This window comes from Oncorhynchus nerka, linkage group LG8 (genome assembly GCF_034236695.1).
Source record: "Oncorhynchus nerka isolate Pitt River linkage group LG8, Oner_Uvic_2.0, whole genome shotgun sequence".
NCBI lineage: Eukaryota > Metazoa > Chordata > Actinopteri > Salmoniformes > Salmonidae > Oncorhynchus > Oncorhynchus nerka.
The window spans coordinates 47,019,687-47,035,306 of NC_088403.1; the positions used below are offsets into that span (position 1 = coordinate 47,019,687).

At 46.7% G+C, this 15,620-nt stretch overlaps 1 protein-coding gene across 1 annotated transcript; it reads right to left on the reverse strand.

The window, feature by feature from the left end:
• Nucleotides 1-99: 99 nt before the first annotated feature.
• LOC115133455 (transmembrane protein 88-like) lies at nucleotides 100-10,550 on the reverse strand. Its single transcript, XM_029666695.2, has 3 exons — nucleotides 9,812-10,550; nucleotides 5,787-6,173; nucleotides 100-1,095 (listed from the first exon to the last, which is right to left on the reverse strand). Exons 2-3 carry the CDS (start codon nucleotides 6,165-6,167, stop codon nucleotides 808-810), a joined length of 669 nt encoding a protein of 222 aa, XP_029522555.1. The 5' UTR covers nucleotides 6,168-6,173; nucleotides 9,812-10,550; the 3' UTR covers nucleotides 100-807.
• Between the last annotated feature and the right edge of the window lie 5,070 nt (nucleotides 10,551-15,620).

Below are 15,620 nucleotides of genomic sequence, written 5' to 3' on the forward strand. Positions count from 1 at the left end.
GTCGTCATAGTAAATAAGAATTTGTTCTTAACTGACTTGCCTAGTTAAATAAAGGTTAAAATAACAATAATAAAAAAAATAATTGAAACAGACTCAAACTGATTCCAAATAGACTTTATTTGAAAAGAGGAAATACACAAGAAACAGTAGCAGTCATAAACCAGAGTCAACTAAATGCACAAAACTCTATTGAAGGTCCTTCATGGTGGTAAATGCTTAAAGATACTGTGTTGAATCAATGTTAATAATATATTGGATGTCAACACATGGCAGTGATATTATGTCCTTTAATACAATGTCCAGTGTTTCACTGGAGAAACAACATTTTGCCCTCGAACTCTAGAACAGTGTAAAAAACTGCTCCTTCTTGGTCTGCGAAAAAGTTTTCTCACAGTAAACCACACATGTTGACAGGGTAACTTTTACATGAAATTGGTTGTATAAAACGTGGTAGTGTGAAGGAGGTTACTTTGGTTGAACTCCAGAGGAACGGTTTACTGTGGCGCCTATACTGAAGCCTTCCCAGATAAGAGTTTGGCTGCTGTGGTTGTTCTCCTCCTTCTCCTCCTTCTCCTCCCTTCTCCTCCCTGCTCTAACACCATTCTTTCCTCCTGTCTCCCTCCTCATCTTGGCTCTCCCTTTCCCTCCACGCGCTCCCTTCTCTTCCTCACCTTTACTTTCTCTCTCCCTCTCTTTCTTCCTCTTTGTGTGTCTCTCTCGCTCATCCTCGCTCCCTCCCCCTACACATAGATCTTGAAACTACCTTCCTTCACATCGCTCCCTCTCCCCACCCTCTCCCCCTCCCCCTCACACCCAGACCTTACCCTTCCCTTCTCCCTCCCCTCCAGCGCCACTGCCTCCACAGCAGCCCCCTCCCAGGCCAGGGTGCTGTGTGGCGGGCAGGTTCTTGTAGATAGCCCTGGAGTAGGGTATAAAGCAGAGCCCCAGCTGGAGGTGGCGGGCCAGGCGGCAGTAGGCGGCCAGAGCCAGGACCAGGAGGGGTGTAACCAGGAGGAAACCCACAACCAGGAGGGCCACACAGCCACCGTCATTCAGCAGGTCCGAGCAGTAGCGCGACGTCCCATGAGGGCGCACCTGGGGAGAGGGACACGGGTCGTATGTTTCCTGATTGTTTGTGTTGCTTACTGTTTTTCACATGGCCGTAAGAATGTTGCACTCAAAGCGAAGGGATTGACAATGTCCCTGTGACTGTAAAATGACATTGATAATGCATTGTCCATGCAACAGACATGCAGTGGTCTCACACGTTGCTATAACAAGGTAGTTTGTAACAAGCTAAAGCTAATGAGGCTTTCTGTTGGTGTCTTCTCAGAACCGATGGAGACGGTTGGTTTCAGCGCCCGTGATCAGGACAAGTGAAGGATGGAGGAATCAAGGAGGAGACGCAGGGAGACGATGGTGTGTCCCTGGTAGACACAGAGAAGATAGCACCCTGACACACGCACACGCACGCGCGCGCGCGCACACACACACACACACACACACACACACACACACACACACACACACACACACACACACACACACACACACACACACACACACACACACACACCTCATCCCCATACTGTTTTTATTTATTTACTTTTCTGCTCTTTTGCACACCAATATCTCTACCTGTACATGACCATCTGATCATTTATCACTTCAGTGTTAATCTGCAAAATTGTAATTATTCGCCTATCTCCTCATGCCTTTTGCACACAATGTATATAGACTCCCCTTTTTTTCCTACTGTGTTATTGACTTGTTAATTGTTTACTCCATGTGTAACTCTGTGTTGTCTGTTCACACTGCTATGCTTTATCTTGGCCAGTTGCAAATGAGAACTTGTTCTCAACTAGCCTACCTGGTTAAATAAAGGTGAAATAATTTTTTTTTTTTAAATAAACACACACACACACACAGAGAGACTGAGCAACACTCACAAACCCAATCTGTTTTGTTCTTACGGAAACATACAGACCCCACAAAGAACGAAGAGCCCTTCCATAGATTAAATGTGATTAATTGCCATTCTTATATCACGGCTGTGTAACATCACAATAATACCTATGGTGCTTTACATTTAAAATGGCCACCTGTTGTTGTGGTGTGTGATGCTGCTGGTGTGAGGGAGAAGAGGGTGAAGGGGGGGTGACAGAGAATATGTGAGCAATGGACAGGGAAAATGGAGGGGCTGAATTATCCTTCCTTAACTCCATCTGGTAAGAACAGAATGAGAGAGTGGAGAGGGGAGCGATAGCAAGGCACCAAGAGTGGTGCAGGAGGTTGGGAGGTGAACAGAATGAGAGAGGAGAGGAGAGGAGAGGAGAGGAGAGGAGAGGAGAGAGGAGAGGAGAGAAGAGGAGAGGAGAGGAGAGGAGAGGAAAAAGAGAGGGGAAGGAGAGGGAAAGGAGAGGAGAGGGCGATGGAGAGGAGAGGAAAGGAAAGGAGAGAAGAGGGATAGGAGAGGAGAGGCACACAAAGTGTTGAGGGAGGTGAACCCAGATACCACTACACGTTAATGTCTTTAATTTCCGCTTTCTGAGGCCTTATCAGGGATTTTATGTCCCAAACTTAATGATGTTTATATTCATTCTTATTGAAGGCATGTGGTTGTGAGTTGGGTGTGTGTTGGGTATCTAGCTCTGAAATCATGCAACTGTCCATTTCAAGTTCTAGCAGCTGGTTAGCGAAGATACTCTATCTTTTTCAGAGTTTGTGACAGCAAACTGTGAGCTCAGGGTAACTTTTTAGCCAGCTTTGAAATCCTACCTCCCTTCTTTCTCATCTCCCTCTCTCCTTTGTTTCATCTCCCTCTCTCCTTTGTTTCATCTCCCTCTCTCCTTTGTTTCATCTCCCTCTCTCCTTTGTTTCATCCCCTCTCTCCTTTGTTTCATCTCTCCTTTGTTTCATCTCCCTCTCTCCTTTGTTTCATCTCCCTCTCTCCTTTGTTTCATCTCCCTCCTTTGTTTCATCTCTCCTTTGTTTCATCTCCCTCTCTCCTTTGTTTCATCTCCCTCTCTCCTTTGTTTCATCTCCCTCTCTCCTTTGTTTCATCTCCATCTCTCCTTTGTTTCATCCCCCTCTCTCCTTTGTTTCATCTGCCTCTCTCCTTTGTTTCATCCCCCTCTCTCCTTTGTTTCATCTCCCTCTCTCCTTTGTTTCATCTCCCTCTCTCCTTTGTTTCATCTCCCTCTCTCCTTTGTTTCATCCCCCTTTCTCCTTTGTTTCATCTCCCTCTCTCCTTTGTTTCATCTCCATCTCTCATTTGTTTCATCCCCTCTCTCCTTTGTTTCATCCCATCTCTCCTTTGTTTCATCTCTCCTTTGTTTCATCTCCCTCTCTCCTTTGTTTCATCTCCCTCTCTCATTTGTTTCATCCCCTCTCTCCTTTGTTTCATCCCCTCTCTCCTTTGTTTCATCTCCCTCTCTCCTTTGTTTCATCTCCCTCTCTCCTTTGTTTCATCCCCCTCTCTCCTTTGTTTCATCTCCCTCTCTCCTTTGTTTCATCTCCCTGTCTCCTTTGTTTCATCTCCCTCTCTCTTTTGTTTCATCTCCCTCTCTCCTTTGTTTCATCTCCCTCTCTCCTTTGTTTCATCTCCCTATCTCCTTTGTTTCATCTCCCTCCCTCCTTTGTTTCATCTCCCTCTCTCCTTTGTTTCATCTCCCTCTCTCCTTTGTTTCATCTCCCTCTCTCCTTTGTTTCATCCCCCTCTCTCATTTGTTTCATCTCCCTCTCTCCTTTGTTTCATCTCCCTCTCTCCTTTGTTTCATCTCCCTCTCTCCTTTGTTTCATCTCTCCTTTGTTTCATCTCCCTCTCTCCTTTGTTTCATCTCCCTCTCTCCTTTGTTTCATCTCTCCTTTGTTTCATCTCCCTCTCTCCTTTGTTTCATCTCCCTCTCTCCTTTGTTTCATCTCCCTCTCTCATTTGTTTCATCTCCCTCTCTCCTTTGTTTCATCTCCCTCTCTCCTTTGTTTCATCTCTCCTTTGTTTCATCTCCCTCTCTCCTTTGTTTCATCTCTCCTTTGTTTCATCTCCCTCTCTCCTTTGTTTCATCTCCCTCTCTCCTTTGTTTCATCTCCCTCTCTCCTTTGTTTCATCCCCTCTCTCCTTTGTTTCATCTCTCCTTTGTTTCATCTCCCTCTCTCCTTTGTTTCATCTCCCTCTCTCCTTTGTTTCATCTCCCTCTCTCCTTTGTTTCATCTCTCCTTTGTTTCATCTCCCTCTCTCCTTTGTTTCATCTCCCTCTCTCCTTTGTTTCATCTCCCTCTCTCCTTTGTTTCATCCCCCTTTCTCCTTTGTTTCATCCCCCTCCCTCCTTTGTTTCATTTCTCCCAACTTTCTTGGACAGCTCTCTCTCTCTCTCTCTCTCTCTCTCTCTCTCTCTCTCCTCTCGCTCTCTCTCTCTCTCTCTCTCTCTCTCTCTCTCTCTCTCTCTCTCTCTCTCTCTCTCTCTCTCTCTCTCTCTCTCGCTCTCTCTCTCTCTCTCTCTCTCTCTCTCTCTCTCTCCCTCTCGCTCTCTCTCTCTCTCTCTCTCTCTCTGTCTCTCTCTCTCTCTCTCTCTCTCTCTCTCTCTCTCTCTCTCTTTCTCCACAGTAAGGTGGTCAGACCAGTAGTGCTGTGGCCCTTCTTCCCTTTCACACTCTGACCTACTGTGACCTGTAGGGGTGGCTGGGTGGGAAAATGAAACTAGTGGGATTTATGGGGGTCAAATGTGTGGGCGTGGGCGTGTGTGGGTGCACCCTCCCACCTCCACAGGGTCTTGCGTGCGTGCGTCTCAGTTAGTCTGTGTGTGTGAGCACAAGTGTGCTAAATGTATTTCACACAACATTTTTGCTTATTCTGCCGGTGAATCTGTGCATGTGTGCGTTTAAAACTTTCTTGGACAGCTTGTAAGAGTAGGCTAAAGCACAACTAGATCTGGGACCAGCCAAGCTGGCTAACCCCTACCTCCCTCTCTTCTTGAAAGTTCCCACCACTGACGTCACTCTCCCCTGACTCCTGAGTCCTAATCTGTCCAGTCTGATTCTAAACCCTGACTGGCACCCTATTCCCTATATAGTGCACTACTTTTGACCATGTTCTTAAACATCTGCTTATGAAACACATCACAAAGAGCCAAACTTAAACTATTCCAAACTCCACTCTCATTTAACCTATTCCAAACTCCACCCTCATTTAACCTATTCCAAACTCCACCCTCATTTAACCTATTCCAAACTCCACCCTCATTTAACCTATTCCAAACACCACCCTCATTTAACCTATTCCAAACACCACCCTCATTTAACCTATTCCAAACTCCACCCTCATTTAACCTATTCCAAACACCACCCTCATTTAACCTATTCCAAACACCACCCTCATTTAACCTATTCCAAACACCACCCTCATTTAACCTATTCCAAACTCCACCCTAATTTTCAGCTAAACTATTCCAAACTTGTGGTGGATGGTGGAGGTTTAGTTAGTCCCTCCTGAAATGTCAGCACGCTGTATAACATATTATTACTGGTTTCTTATCTAGTCTGATACTCCTGAGTACCTATGAAAGGGTAAATTGTTATGACTGTTCTGGCAAACACCACTCACACTGACGCACACACGTTGACACACACACACTGACGCACACACGTTGACACACACACACACACTGACACAGATGAATTATGAATGTGAAACTGAAATAACACATAGGAATTTTGGAAGATGAATGTAAGTATTGCACAAATGCCCTTTACTCTGTGTACACACATACACACACACACACCCTTCCTACCGTAGAATGACAGAGGAACCCGAACACCACCATGGCGATGGCGGGGATGAGGATGAGTCCGAACACCAGTCCGGCCAGGCAGGCGTTGATCCCAGCGATGACCAGGTTCTGGGCCGTCACCAGCACCGAGCACGCCCAGCAGTCCAGAGAGCCTCGGAGCTCCAGGGGAGCGTCACTACCACCTCCCCCACTCTCAGCTGCAGAGTACGGGGGAGGCACCACCACGCCGGAGGGGGTCACCACAGGAGCGCTGGAGGCCAGAGAGTTGGAGGGCTGGAGGTGGTGGTGGTGAGGGTGGTGATGGTTGAGGGGAGAGAGCTCCTCGGAGAGCTCCAGAGCCTGGTGGTGGGCCCCCTTCTCCAGTGTACCGATCACACTCATGGTCAACTAAGGAGGGATTGATGGAGGTTAGCACAGGTTGATATGATGTAAACAACACAATGCAAAGCTATGTATATAATATGGTCCTTGTTTCTCATTCTCGAGTGAACCAGTCTGTACAACATCGCTCTTTGATGTATGCAAATTGAAACGGCACTGTTCTTGCATTGGAAGGACATTTGAAGCCTCTTCCTCTCTTATCTATCTCAAACTTGGTCCCTTGGTCCCCATCCCTCCCTAGATGCATCATAGCTGAGGCTCCATCTTCAAAGGTAGTTCACAGGGAGGTCAGTTAGAGGAGTTATCTGCTAGAGGTAGAGGACGGCAGGCTGCGTGGTGCAATCTATAAACGCTCTCCCGTCTTCTATCAGAGCGGGATGGTTATCTGAATGCCAATTGCCAGATGAGGGTGCACAGAGGATGATGATGGATAAGATGAAGAGGAAGGGTAAGAGATGGATGTGTTCATGCGTGTGTGTGTGTGCGTGTTTGTGTATGCTTCTGCACATGCCTGGATGTATTTGTTTATCGTTGGGCTGATAAAAGACTGCAGTTCCTGTCTCGTTAGAAGGAGAAAACCTAGAAGCATGGTGTAATGTCATGCCCCTTTGTTCAAGACACTGTAAAGGTTTTTGTATGATTCTTCCAGTATGGTAAAAAAACAACACACAACATCACAATAGACCAAGTTTCAAGGTCCCTTGAATCAGCCATAAGTTACAACTCCTAACTGACATGTCCCATTAACGCTGACAGGATGCCGCCCCCCCCCCCCCATGCTAACTAAGCGTTGCCCTAACCAGCCTGAACAATGGACTGAGGTCAGCGGCCAGCCCGCCTTCCAGAAATAACCCCCCAGACCTCGGCACCGCAGACTAGAGGGGCAAAGCCCGGCACTGAACACTGTTTTTTCAAACGTTGTGTATTGAGCAATATTCCACAGGTGCAGGGTACAAGTAATGCCTTAGGAATGATAATGCGTTTTGGTAGTTTTCAAGCACACCCATGAGACTTCTAGCAGCTTGAAGAGGGCACGACAACGCCTATTCCCCCTCAGGAGACTGAAAAGATTTGGCGTGGGTCCTCAGATCCTCAAAAAGTTCTACAGCTGCACCATCGAGAGCATCCTGACCGGTCGCATCACCGCCTGGTATGGCAACTGCACGGCCTCTGACCGCAAGGCACGACAGAGGTTGTTGCGTACGGCTCAGTACATCACTGGGGCCAAGCTTCCTACCATCCAGGACCTTTATACCGGGCTGTGCCCAAAAAATTGACAAGAACTCCAGCCACCCGAGTCATAGACTGTTCTCTCTGCTACCAACTATTTACATTGTCCCCACCCCCCATTTTTACGCTGCTGCTACTCTCTATACATTATCTGTGCATAATCATTTTACCTCTACCTACATGTACATATTACCTCAATTACCTCGACTAACCTGTGCCCCCGCACATTGACTCTGTACCGGAACCCCCTGTATATAACCTCCACATTGACTGTACCGGAACCCCCTGTATATAACCTCCACATTGACTCTGTACCGGAACCCCCTGTATATAACCTCCACATTGACTCTGTACCGGAACCCCCTGTATATAACCTCCACATTGACTCTGTTCCGGAACCCCCTGTATATAACCTCCACATTGACTCTGTACCGGAACCCCCTGTATATAACCTCCACATTGACTCTGTACCGGAACCCCCTGTATATAACCTCCACATTGACTCTGTGCCGAACCCCTGTATATAACCTCCACATTGACTCTGTACCGGAACCCCTGTATATAACCTCCACATTGACTCTGTGCCGGAACCCCCTGTAGATAACCTCCACATTGACTCTGTACCGGAACCCCCTGTAGATAACCTCCACATTGACTCTGTACCGGAACCCTCTGTATATAACCTCCACATTGACTCTGTGCTGGAACCCCCTGTATATAACCTCCACATTGACTCTGTACTGGAACCCCCTGTATATAACCTCCACATTGACTCTGTACTGGAACCCCCTGTATATAACCTCCACATTGACTCTGTACTGGAACCCCTGTATATAACCTCCACATTGACTCTGTACTGGAACCCCCTGTATATAACCTCCACATTGACTCTGTACTGGAACCCCTGTATATAACCTCCACATTGACTCTGTACTGGAACCCCCTGTATATAACCTCCACATTGACTCTGTACTGGAACCCCTGTATATAACCTCCACATTGACTCTGTACTGGAACCCCCTGTATATAACCTCCACATTGACTCTGTACTGGAACCCCTGTATATAACCTCCACATTGACTCTGTACTGGAACCCCCTGTATATAACCTCCACATTGACTCTGTACTGGAACCCCCTGTATATAACCTCCACATTGACTCTGTACTGGAACCCCTGTATATAACCTCGCTACTGTTATTTTATTGCTGCCCCTTAATTATTTCTTATATTTCTATCTTTTTTATTTATTTATTGTTCTTTTTTCTTAACTGCATTATTGGTTTAAAGGCTTGTAAGTAAGCATTTCACGGTAAGGTCGACACTGTTGTATTCGGCGCATGTGACAAAGCAGTGAATGCACATACAGCACTTCCACAGGTGTAGGAGACGAAATGAATCGTTGAATGCCTCACATTGGTTTTAGCCGGGACAGGAGGTTTTCCTGACCGCATGATAAACTCCTGTCCGTAGGTAGTGGGTATTTGTGGGTTAATGTTTTTTTTTGTCATGAATCTTGTTCTGGAGGCAGCTCTGTAGAGTGGTCACTAGCTGGCGCAGCCACAAAGTCATCAAATCGGATTTGAAACCTGACCTTAACCACACTGCTAACCATAATGCCAAACCCTAACCTTAAATTAAGACCAAAAAGCAAATGTTGACTTTGCAACTGGCCTATCTAAAGGAAAATCACTCTATTCTGCCTCCAGGACAAGACTCATGACAATAAACGTCAACCTGCTCATTTTCCCACCCTTTACTTTTACCCAACAAACACTCATCACCCTCACCCGACCGTTAACCCGGACCCTAACCACGTTATGGAAGAATCCACTTGAACAGTATTGTTACTGACTCGATAGGTGCTTACTTTACTCTCTACGTCAGTCTCCTATTGTTAGTAAAGTGTTGTTCGGGTGTAAGGTCAGGGGTCCAGGAAGAGGGAGACCTGCTCACCCATTGTGTCACGACTTAAAATAGGCCTACACTTGGCCGCTCCATCTGTTTTACACATCCCATGTGCTTGTTATTCTTTGAAAAATGACGCGTCATTGTTTCTCATAACTCTGGAGGACACTGATATGAATCTGCTATAGAAATGACTGAATCGTGTCCTGTGGTATTTTCAAATGACCTTCGTCTGTAGCTTCATGGCTACTAATACAACACTGAACTACATTCAACCTGGTCCTTGAACGATTCTCATAATGTATTCTCTAATCTAGAACATACTGAAGCAACTCCATTGTCTTCTGACTGGCAGTTGCACACATGTTATTATCGAATGTTATTATGTTGTTATCTATGTTATTTACCTATGCATTTAATTATCAGTGATGGATTGGAATGGTTGTGGTCTAAATAGAATGCTTCAGTTAGTTCAACTCCCTCCCTGGGTCTGTACGGTCTCACTCACATTGACGTGCAGCCTGGTAGAGCCTCTCTCTCTCTTCCTCACTCTTCTCTTCTCCTTTTCGTCTCTCTCCTCCTTCTCTTCTCTTTCTCTTCTTCTCTCTTCTCTTCTCTTTCTCTTCTTCTCTTCTTCTCTCTTCTCCTTCTCTTCTCTCTTCTCTTTCTCCTTCTCCTTCTCTCTTCTCTTCTCTTTCTCGCTTCTCTTCTCCTTCTCTTCTTCTCTTCTCCTTGAAGTTCCAGTGAAACACTCTCTTTCTCCACTTATTCAAGCAGGTGGACAAGCTTTAAATGTTCTCTCTCTCCTGTCTTTCCTCAAATCTCCCCTGCGTTTTGGCTTTGGGTTTTTCCTCTGTATCAGTTCAGATTCCTTCACACTTTCCTTAATGAAGTTGTGACCAGCTCGTGTAGTAGTGGTATGCTGACCTCCTGTAGACTTAATCTCTTGTTGTTTCCTCTCTGCACTGTGAAGGGTCGTCGGTCCGTCAGGGATAAGTCCGTGTCGGTCCCCCTCCCCTATTTCTCAGACTGAAGGGCTTCGTCCTTTCACCTGTTGTTCTCTCCCAGACTGCAGTCGACCTCTCCAGCCTCAGCGTTTTGGGTCTCAGCTCTTTAGAAGTGGCCCAGACCTCTGTACGTCCCTCCGTCAGTCCGTCCCGCCTTCTCCTCCTATTCTCACACTTACTACGTTTGATACAACAGCCCCTCTTGAGGAATTAGAGGGATGCCTTTCTCTCTTACTGACTTCTGCCTCACTCACCCCCCCCCCTCCCTTTCATAACTACTACATTGAGTGCTTGTGCCCCCACCTCACTCCTCTCCCTCTTAACTACTATAACCCGTGCCTGTAAAGCACCCCCTCTCTCTGCTCTCTATCCCTCTGTTATCTGTGTGCAGCACTCTGTGTTAGGGGTTGGAGCCAGGCTGCTTCTCTGATAACCTGCGGCGTGATTGAGCCTGTGGCGAGAGGGGGAGAGAGGGGGAGGGAGAGAGGGAGAGAGGGAGAGAGGGAGAGGGGAGAGAGGGAGAGAGGGAGAGAGGGAGAGAGGGAGAGAGGAGGGAGAGAGAGGAGAGAGGGGGAGAAGGAGAGAGGGAGAGAGGAGAGAGGAGAGAGGGGAGAGGGAGAGAGGGGGAGAAGGAGAGCGGGGGAGGGGGAGAGAGGGGAGAGAAGGAGAGAGGGGAGAGGGAGAGAGGGGGAGAAGGAGAGAGGGGGAGAAGGAGAGGGGGAGTGTGTATTTAAAGAGCTGCTGTGTCGCTGTGGTCTAATCAGCAGCCGGGGATGGAGCAGAGGCTGCATAGTACCACTGACATACCCCACCATGTCACTGACAACCCTAGTTGCTTAGACAAATTCATGTAAAGATGGACATTGGCCCGAGCTTTTATTCTTTTACAAAGATAATCTGTAAGGAAAGTGTAACAAGTATTATACTGTACTTACAATGGTAGACCCTAACCCTAACCCTAACCCTAACCCCAACCCTAACCCTAGCTCCAACCCTAACCCTAGCTCTAACCCTAACCCTAGCTCCAACCCTAACCCTAGCTCTAACCCTAACCCTAGCTCCAACCCGAATCCCAACCCTAGCTCTAACCCTAACCCTAGATCCAACCCTAACCCTAACTCTAACCCTAACCCTAGCTCTAACCCTAACCCTAGATCCAACCCTAACCCTAACTCTAACCCTAACCCTAGCTCTAACCCTAACCCTAGATCCAGCCCTAACCCTAGCTCTAACCCTAACCCTAGCTCTAACCCTAACCCTAGCTCTAACCCTAACCCTAGATCCAACCCTAACCCTAGCTCTAACCCTAACTCTAACCCTAACCCTAACCCTTGCTCTAACCCTAACCCTAGATCTAACCCTAACCCTAGATCCAACTCTAACCCTAGCTCTAACCCTAACTCTAACCCTAACCCTAACCCTAACTCTAACCCTAACTCTAACCCTAACTCTAACCCTAACTCTAACCCTAACCCTAACTCTAACCCCAACCCTAACCCTAACCCTAACCCTAATCCCAACCCTAACCCTAACCCTAACCCCAACCCTAACCCTAACCCTAACCCTAATCCCAACCCTAACCCTAACCCTAACCCTAACCCTAATCCCAACCCTAACCCTAACCCTAACCCTAACCCTAACACTAACCCTAACCCTAGCTCCAACCCTAACCCTAACCCTAACCCTAACCCTAGCTCCAACCCGAATCCCAACCCTAACCCTAATCCCAACCCTAACCCTAACCCTAGCTCCAACCCTAACCCTAACCCTAACCCTAACCCTAACCCTAGCTCCAACCCTAACCCTAACCCTAACCCGAATCCCAACCCCAACCCTAACCCTAACTCTAACCCTAGCTCTAACCCGAATCCCAACCCCAACCCTAACCCTAACTCTAACCCTAACCCTAACCCTAACTCTAACCCTAGCTCTAACCCGAATCCCAACCCCAACCCCAACCCTAACCCTAACTCTAACCCTAAACCTAACCCTAACTCTAACCCTAACCCTAACCCTAACCCTAACTCTAACCCTAACCCTAACCCTAACCCTAACTCTAACCCTAACCCTAACCCTAACTCTAACCCTAACCCTAACCCTAACTCTAACCCTAGCTCTAACCCGAATCCCAACCCCAACCCTAACCCTAACTCTAACCCTAACCCTAACCCTAACTCTAACCCTAGCTCTAACCCGAATCCCAACCCCAACCCTAACCCTAACTCTAACCCTAACCCTAACCCTAACCCTAACCCTAACCCTAGCTCTAACCCGAATCCCAACCCCAACCCTAACCCTAACTCTAACCCTAACCCTAACCCTAACCCTAACCCTAACTCTAACCCTAACTCTAACCCTAACCCTAACCCTAACTCTAACCCTAGCTCTAACCCGAATCCCAACCCCAACCCTAACCCTAACTCTAACCCTAACCCTAACCCTAACCCTAACCCTAACCCTAACCTTAACCCTAACTCTAACCCTAGCTCTAACCCGAATCCCAACCCCAACCCTAACCCTAACTCTAACCCTAACCCTAACCCTAACTCTAACCCTAGCTCTAACCCGAATCCCAACCCCAACCCTAACCCTAACTCTAACCCTAACCCTAACCCTAACCCTAACCCTAACTCTAACCCTAGCTCTAACCCTAACCCTAACCCTAACTCTAACCCTAGCTCTAACCCGAATCCCAACCCCAACCCTAACCCTAACCCTAACCCTAACCCTAACCCTAACCCTAACCCTAACTCTAACCCTAGCTCTAACCCGAATCCCAACCCCAACCCTAACCCTAACTCTAACCCTAACCCTAACCCTAACCCTAACCCTAACCCTAACTCTAACCCTAGCTCTAACCCGAATCCCAACCTTAGCTCCAACCCTAACCCTAACCCTAACTCTAACCCTAACTCTAACCCTAACCCTAACTCTAACCCTAACCCTAACTCTAACCCTAACCCTAACCCTAACTCTAACCCTAACTCTAACCCTAACCCTAACTCTAACCCTAACCCTAACTCTAACCCTAACCCTAACCCTAACCCTAACCCTAACCCTAACCCTAACCCTAACCCTAACCCTAACCCTAACCTTAGCTCCAACCGTAACCCATGAGTCTGCAGCAGTGGAAGAGAGCGGTGTGAGAGAGAGAGAGCAGCTTCCCACAGCTCTGATAGTGTTCAGGGATGGGTCCTTGATTCCCACTGAGAAACACCAAGAACCCAGATAAAGAAAGACCAGGTGAAGGAGGTACAGAGGATGGATGTCATAACAGTTACGTTACGCAGAGATGCAAAAGATGCTACCAGAGTGAACGAGAGAAACGCCACAACATGATGAAAAAGACAATATCAGGAATCACGGATCGGGGGGATAACTGGAAGGATCAATGGAACAAGGGAGGAAAAAGGGGATGAAAGGAGAGAGGGGGCAGACAAAGAACTTCTGAACTGATAAAGAGAGAGTGCAGAGAGTAATTACTGTTGTCTGATCGGATTTTCTCCCTCTCTCCCTCTCCCCCTTTCTCTCTGTTCTCGCTCTCTTCTCCCCTTTTGAGCTGGTCAGTATTTATTTACCCTGTCCCTCCACTGGGCTTTATCCCTGATTGCTACAGATATTTGAGTCTCTTTTATCTGTATCTGAGCGGAGAAGAGAGGAGTGAAGGGGCAGGAGGGGAGAACTGAGAGACGGGGGATCCAAACATATAGATGAGTTAGAGATACTGTTGATCTTTACCATCTTTTACTGCACACTTCTACTGGGCTTTACATGTTCATGTTTTTGCTAGCTTCTATAATGCTTATCTGAACCAAGAAAGAAGAAAATGCCTCATCGGTACCATCTTCCACCACTACGCCCAAGAGCCTGCCTTACAGATGTGTCTGCGTCATACACGGCCTGTGGTTTACGCTTAGAAAGGTTGGATTATGTAAGAAGAAGCGGAGGATGAACGAGTCGATGGGATGGGAGGAGGGTGGAAGAGAGGGATGTGGTGGACGCAATTCAATCAGAAGTGTTGCTGAAAGAGAGCGTGTTGGAGAGGGAGTGAGAGAAGAAGAAGTAAGCAATGGAGAAAATAGCTTCTAAAACAAACTGTCGTTGCATCTGTGGCAGGGAATATAATCAGGCTTGAAACCGCTCACTGGTTGATTGGGTAATTGCAGCGTTTACATGTGAAAGTGGCATTTTTTTTTGTCTGTCCAGCCAACATTTTCTCAAATAGTCTTGCGGAATCTCTATAGTAGACATGTACGGTTAAGCAACTCCAGTGTAGATTTGGCCTTGTGTTGTAGGTTATTTTCCGACTGAAAGGTGAATTCATCTCCTAACGTATGGTGTAAAGCAGACTGAAGCAGGTTTTCCTCCATGATTTTGTCTGTGTTCAGCTGTTAAGGGAATTTTTATCAATGATGACTAATTATGTATACATTTCAATCAGGACTGACTAATATGTACTAATCAGAATACTATTCTGTATATGTATGAGTTTTCTTTCTTGATCCCAGTACTGAATATAATGTGTGTGAATGTCGTCAAGAGTTAGAACAATGACTGTCTCGTCCTTGGTAGGAATGAATGAACAATATCTTCAGACTGGCTAGAATGCTTATCTACACGAGAAGGCCTTGGCTCGTAAATTATATTAAATTGGTAGGGAGACGGATGTGGGAAGGCTTGAGATACAGCCTTTGTACTGGAACGGAGATGGCACGGGTTGGTACTGGAACTAATGACGTCATTTTCAGTTTATAACCTGTGGTAACCTGTATCGTGTTCAGTACTATCGTGAATAAAGGCTGCTATTTGACTTTAAGACCGGGCTCTGTCGATCTCTATAAAATAAGGGTCATACAAATTCGTATGAATTGACAGAGTGTTTAATTTGAATTGGGAATTAAAACAGAGGAATTAAATTCCTGCAACATCAGCTCCACCCCGTTTCTCTCCATCTTGAAAAACTCCCCAATATTTGCTGATGTCAAGCATACCCATACCATGATGCCAGTGGTGGTCGGTGCTGTTTAAGACGAGGGAGGACGATCATTTTTTTTGATGAGCTTGGCCTTATTTCTTTCACAGCATAGTGGATGACTGTCATTCATTTTCCATTCACCCAGCTCAACGTAACATCGACAGGTTTAGGCTACTACATGATAGTCGCAGTTTCCCTGTACCCATCGTGACGTTGCTACAACCTGGCCTATGAATGAAACTTCACAACATACAGTGCCTTTGGAAAGTATTCAGACCCCTTGACTTTTTCCACATTTTGTTACGTTACAGCCTTATTCTAAAACAATCCTGATC

Coding starts and splice junctions, on each gene's coding strand:
- LOC115133455 (XM_029666695.2), bottom strand. CDS start 6,167: ATGAGTGTGATCGGTACACTGGAGAAGGGGGCCCACCACCAGGCTCTG. Junction 1,096..5,786: donor GGTTCCTCTGTCATTCTACG/GTAGGAAGGGTG, acceptor CCCTCTCCCCAG/GTGCGCCCTCATGGGACGTC.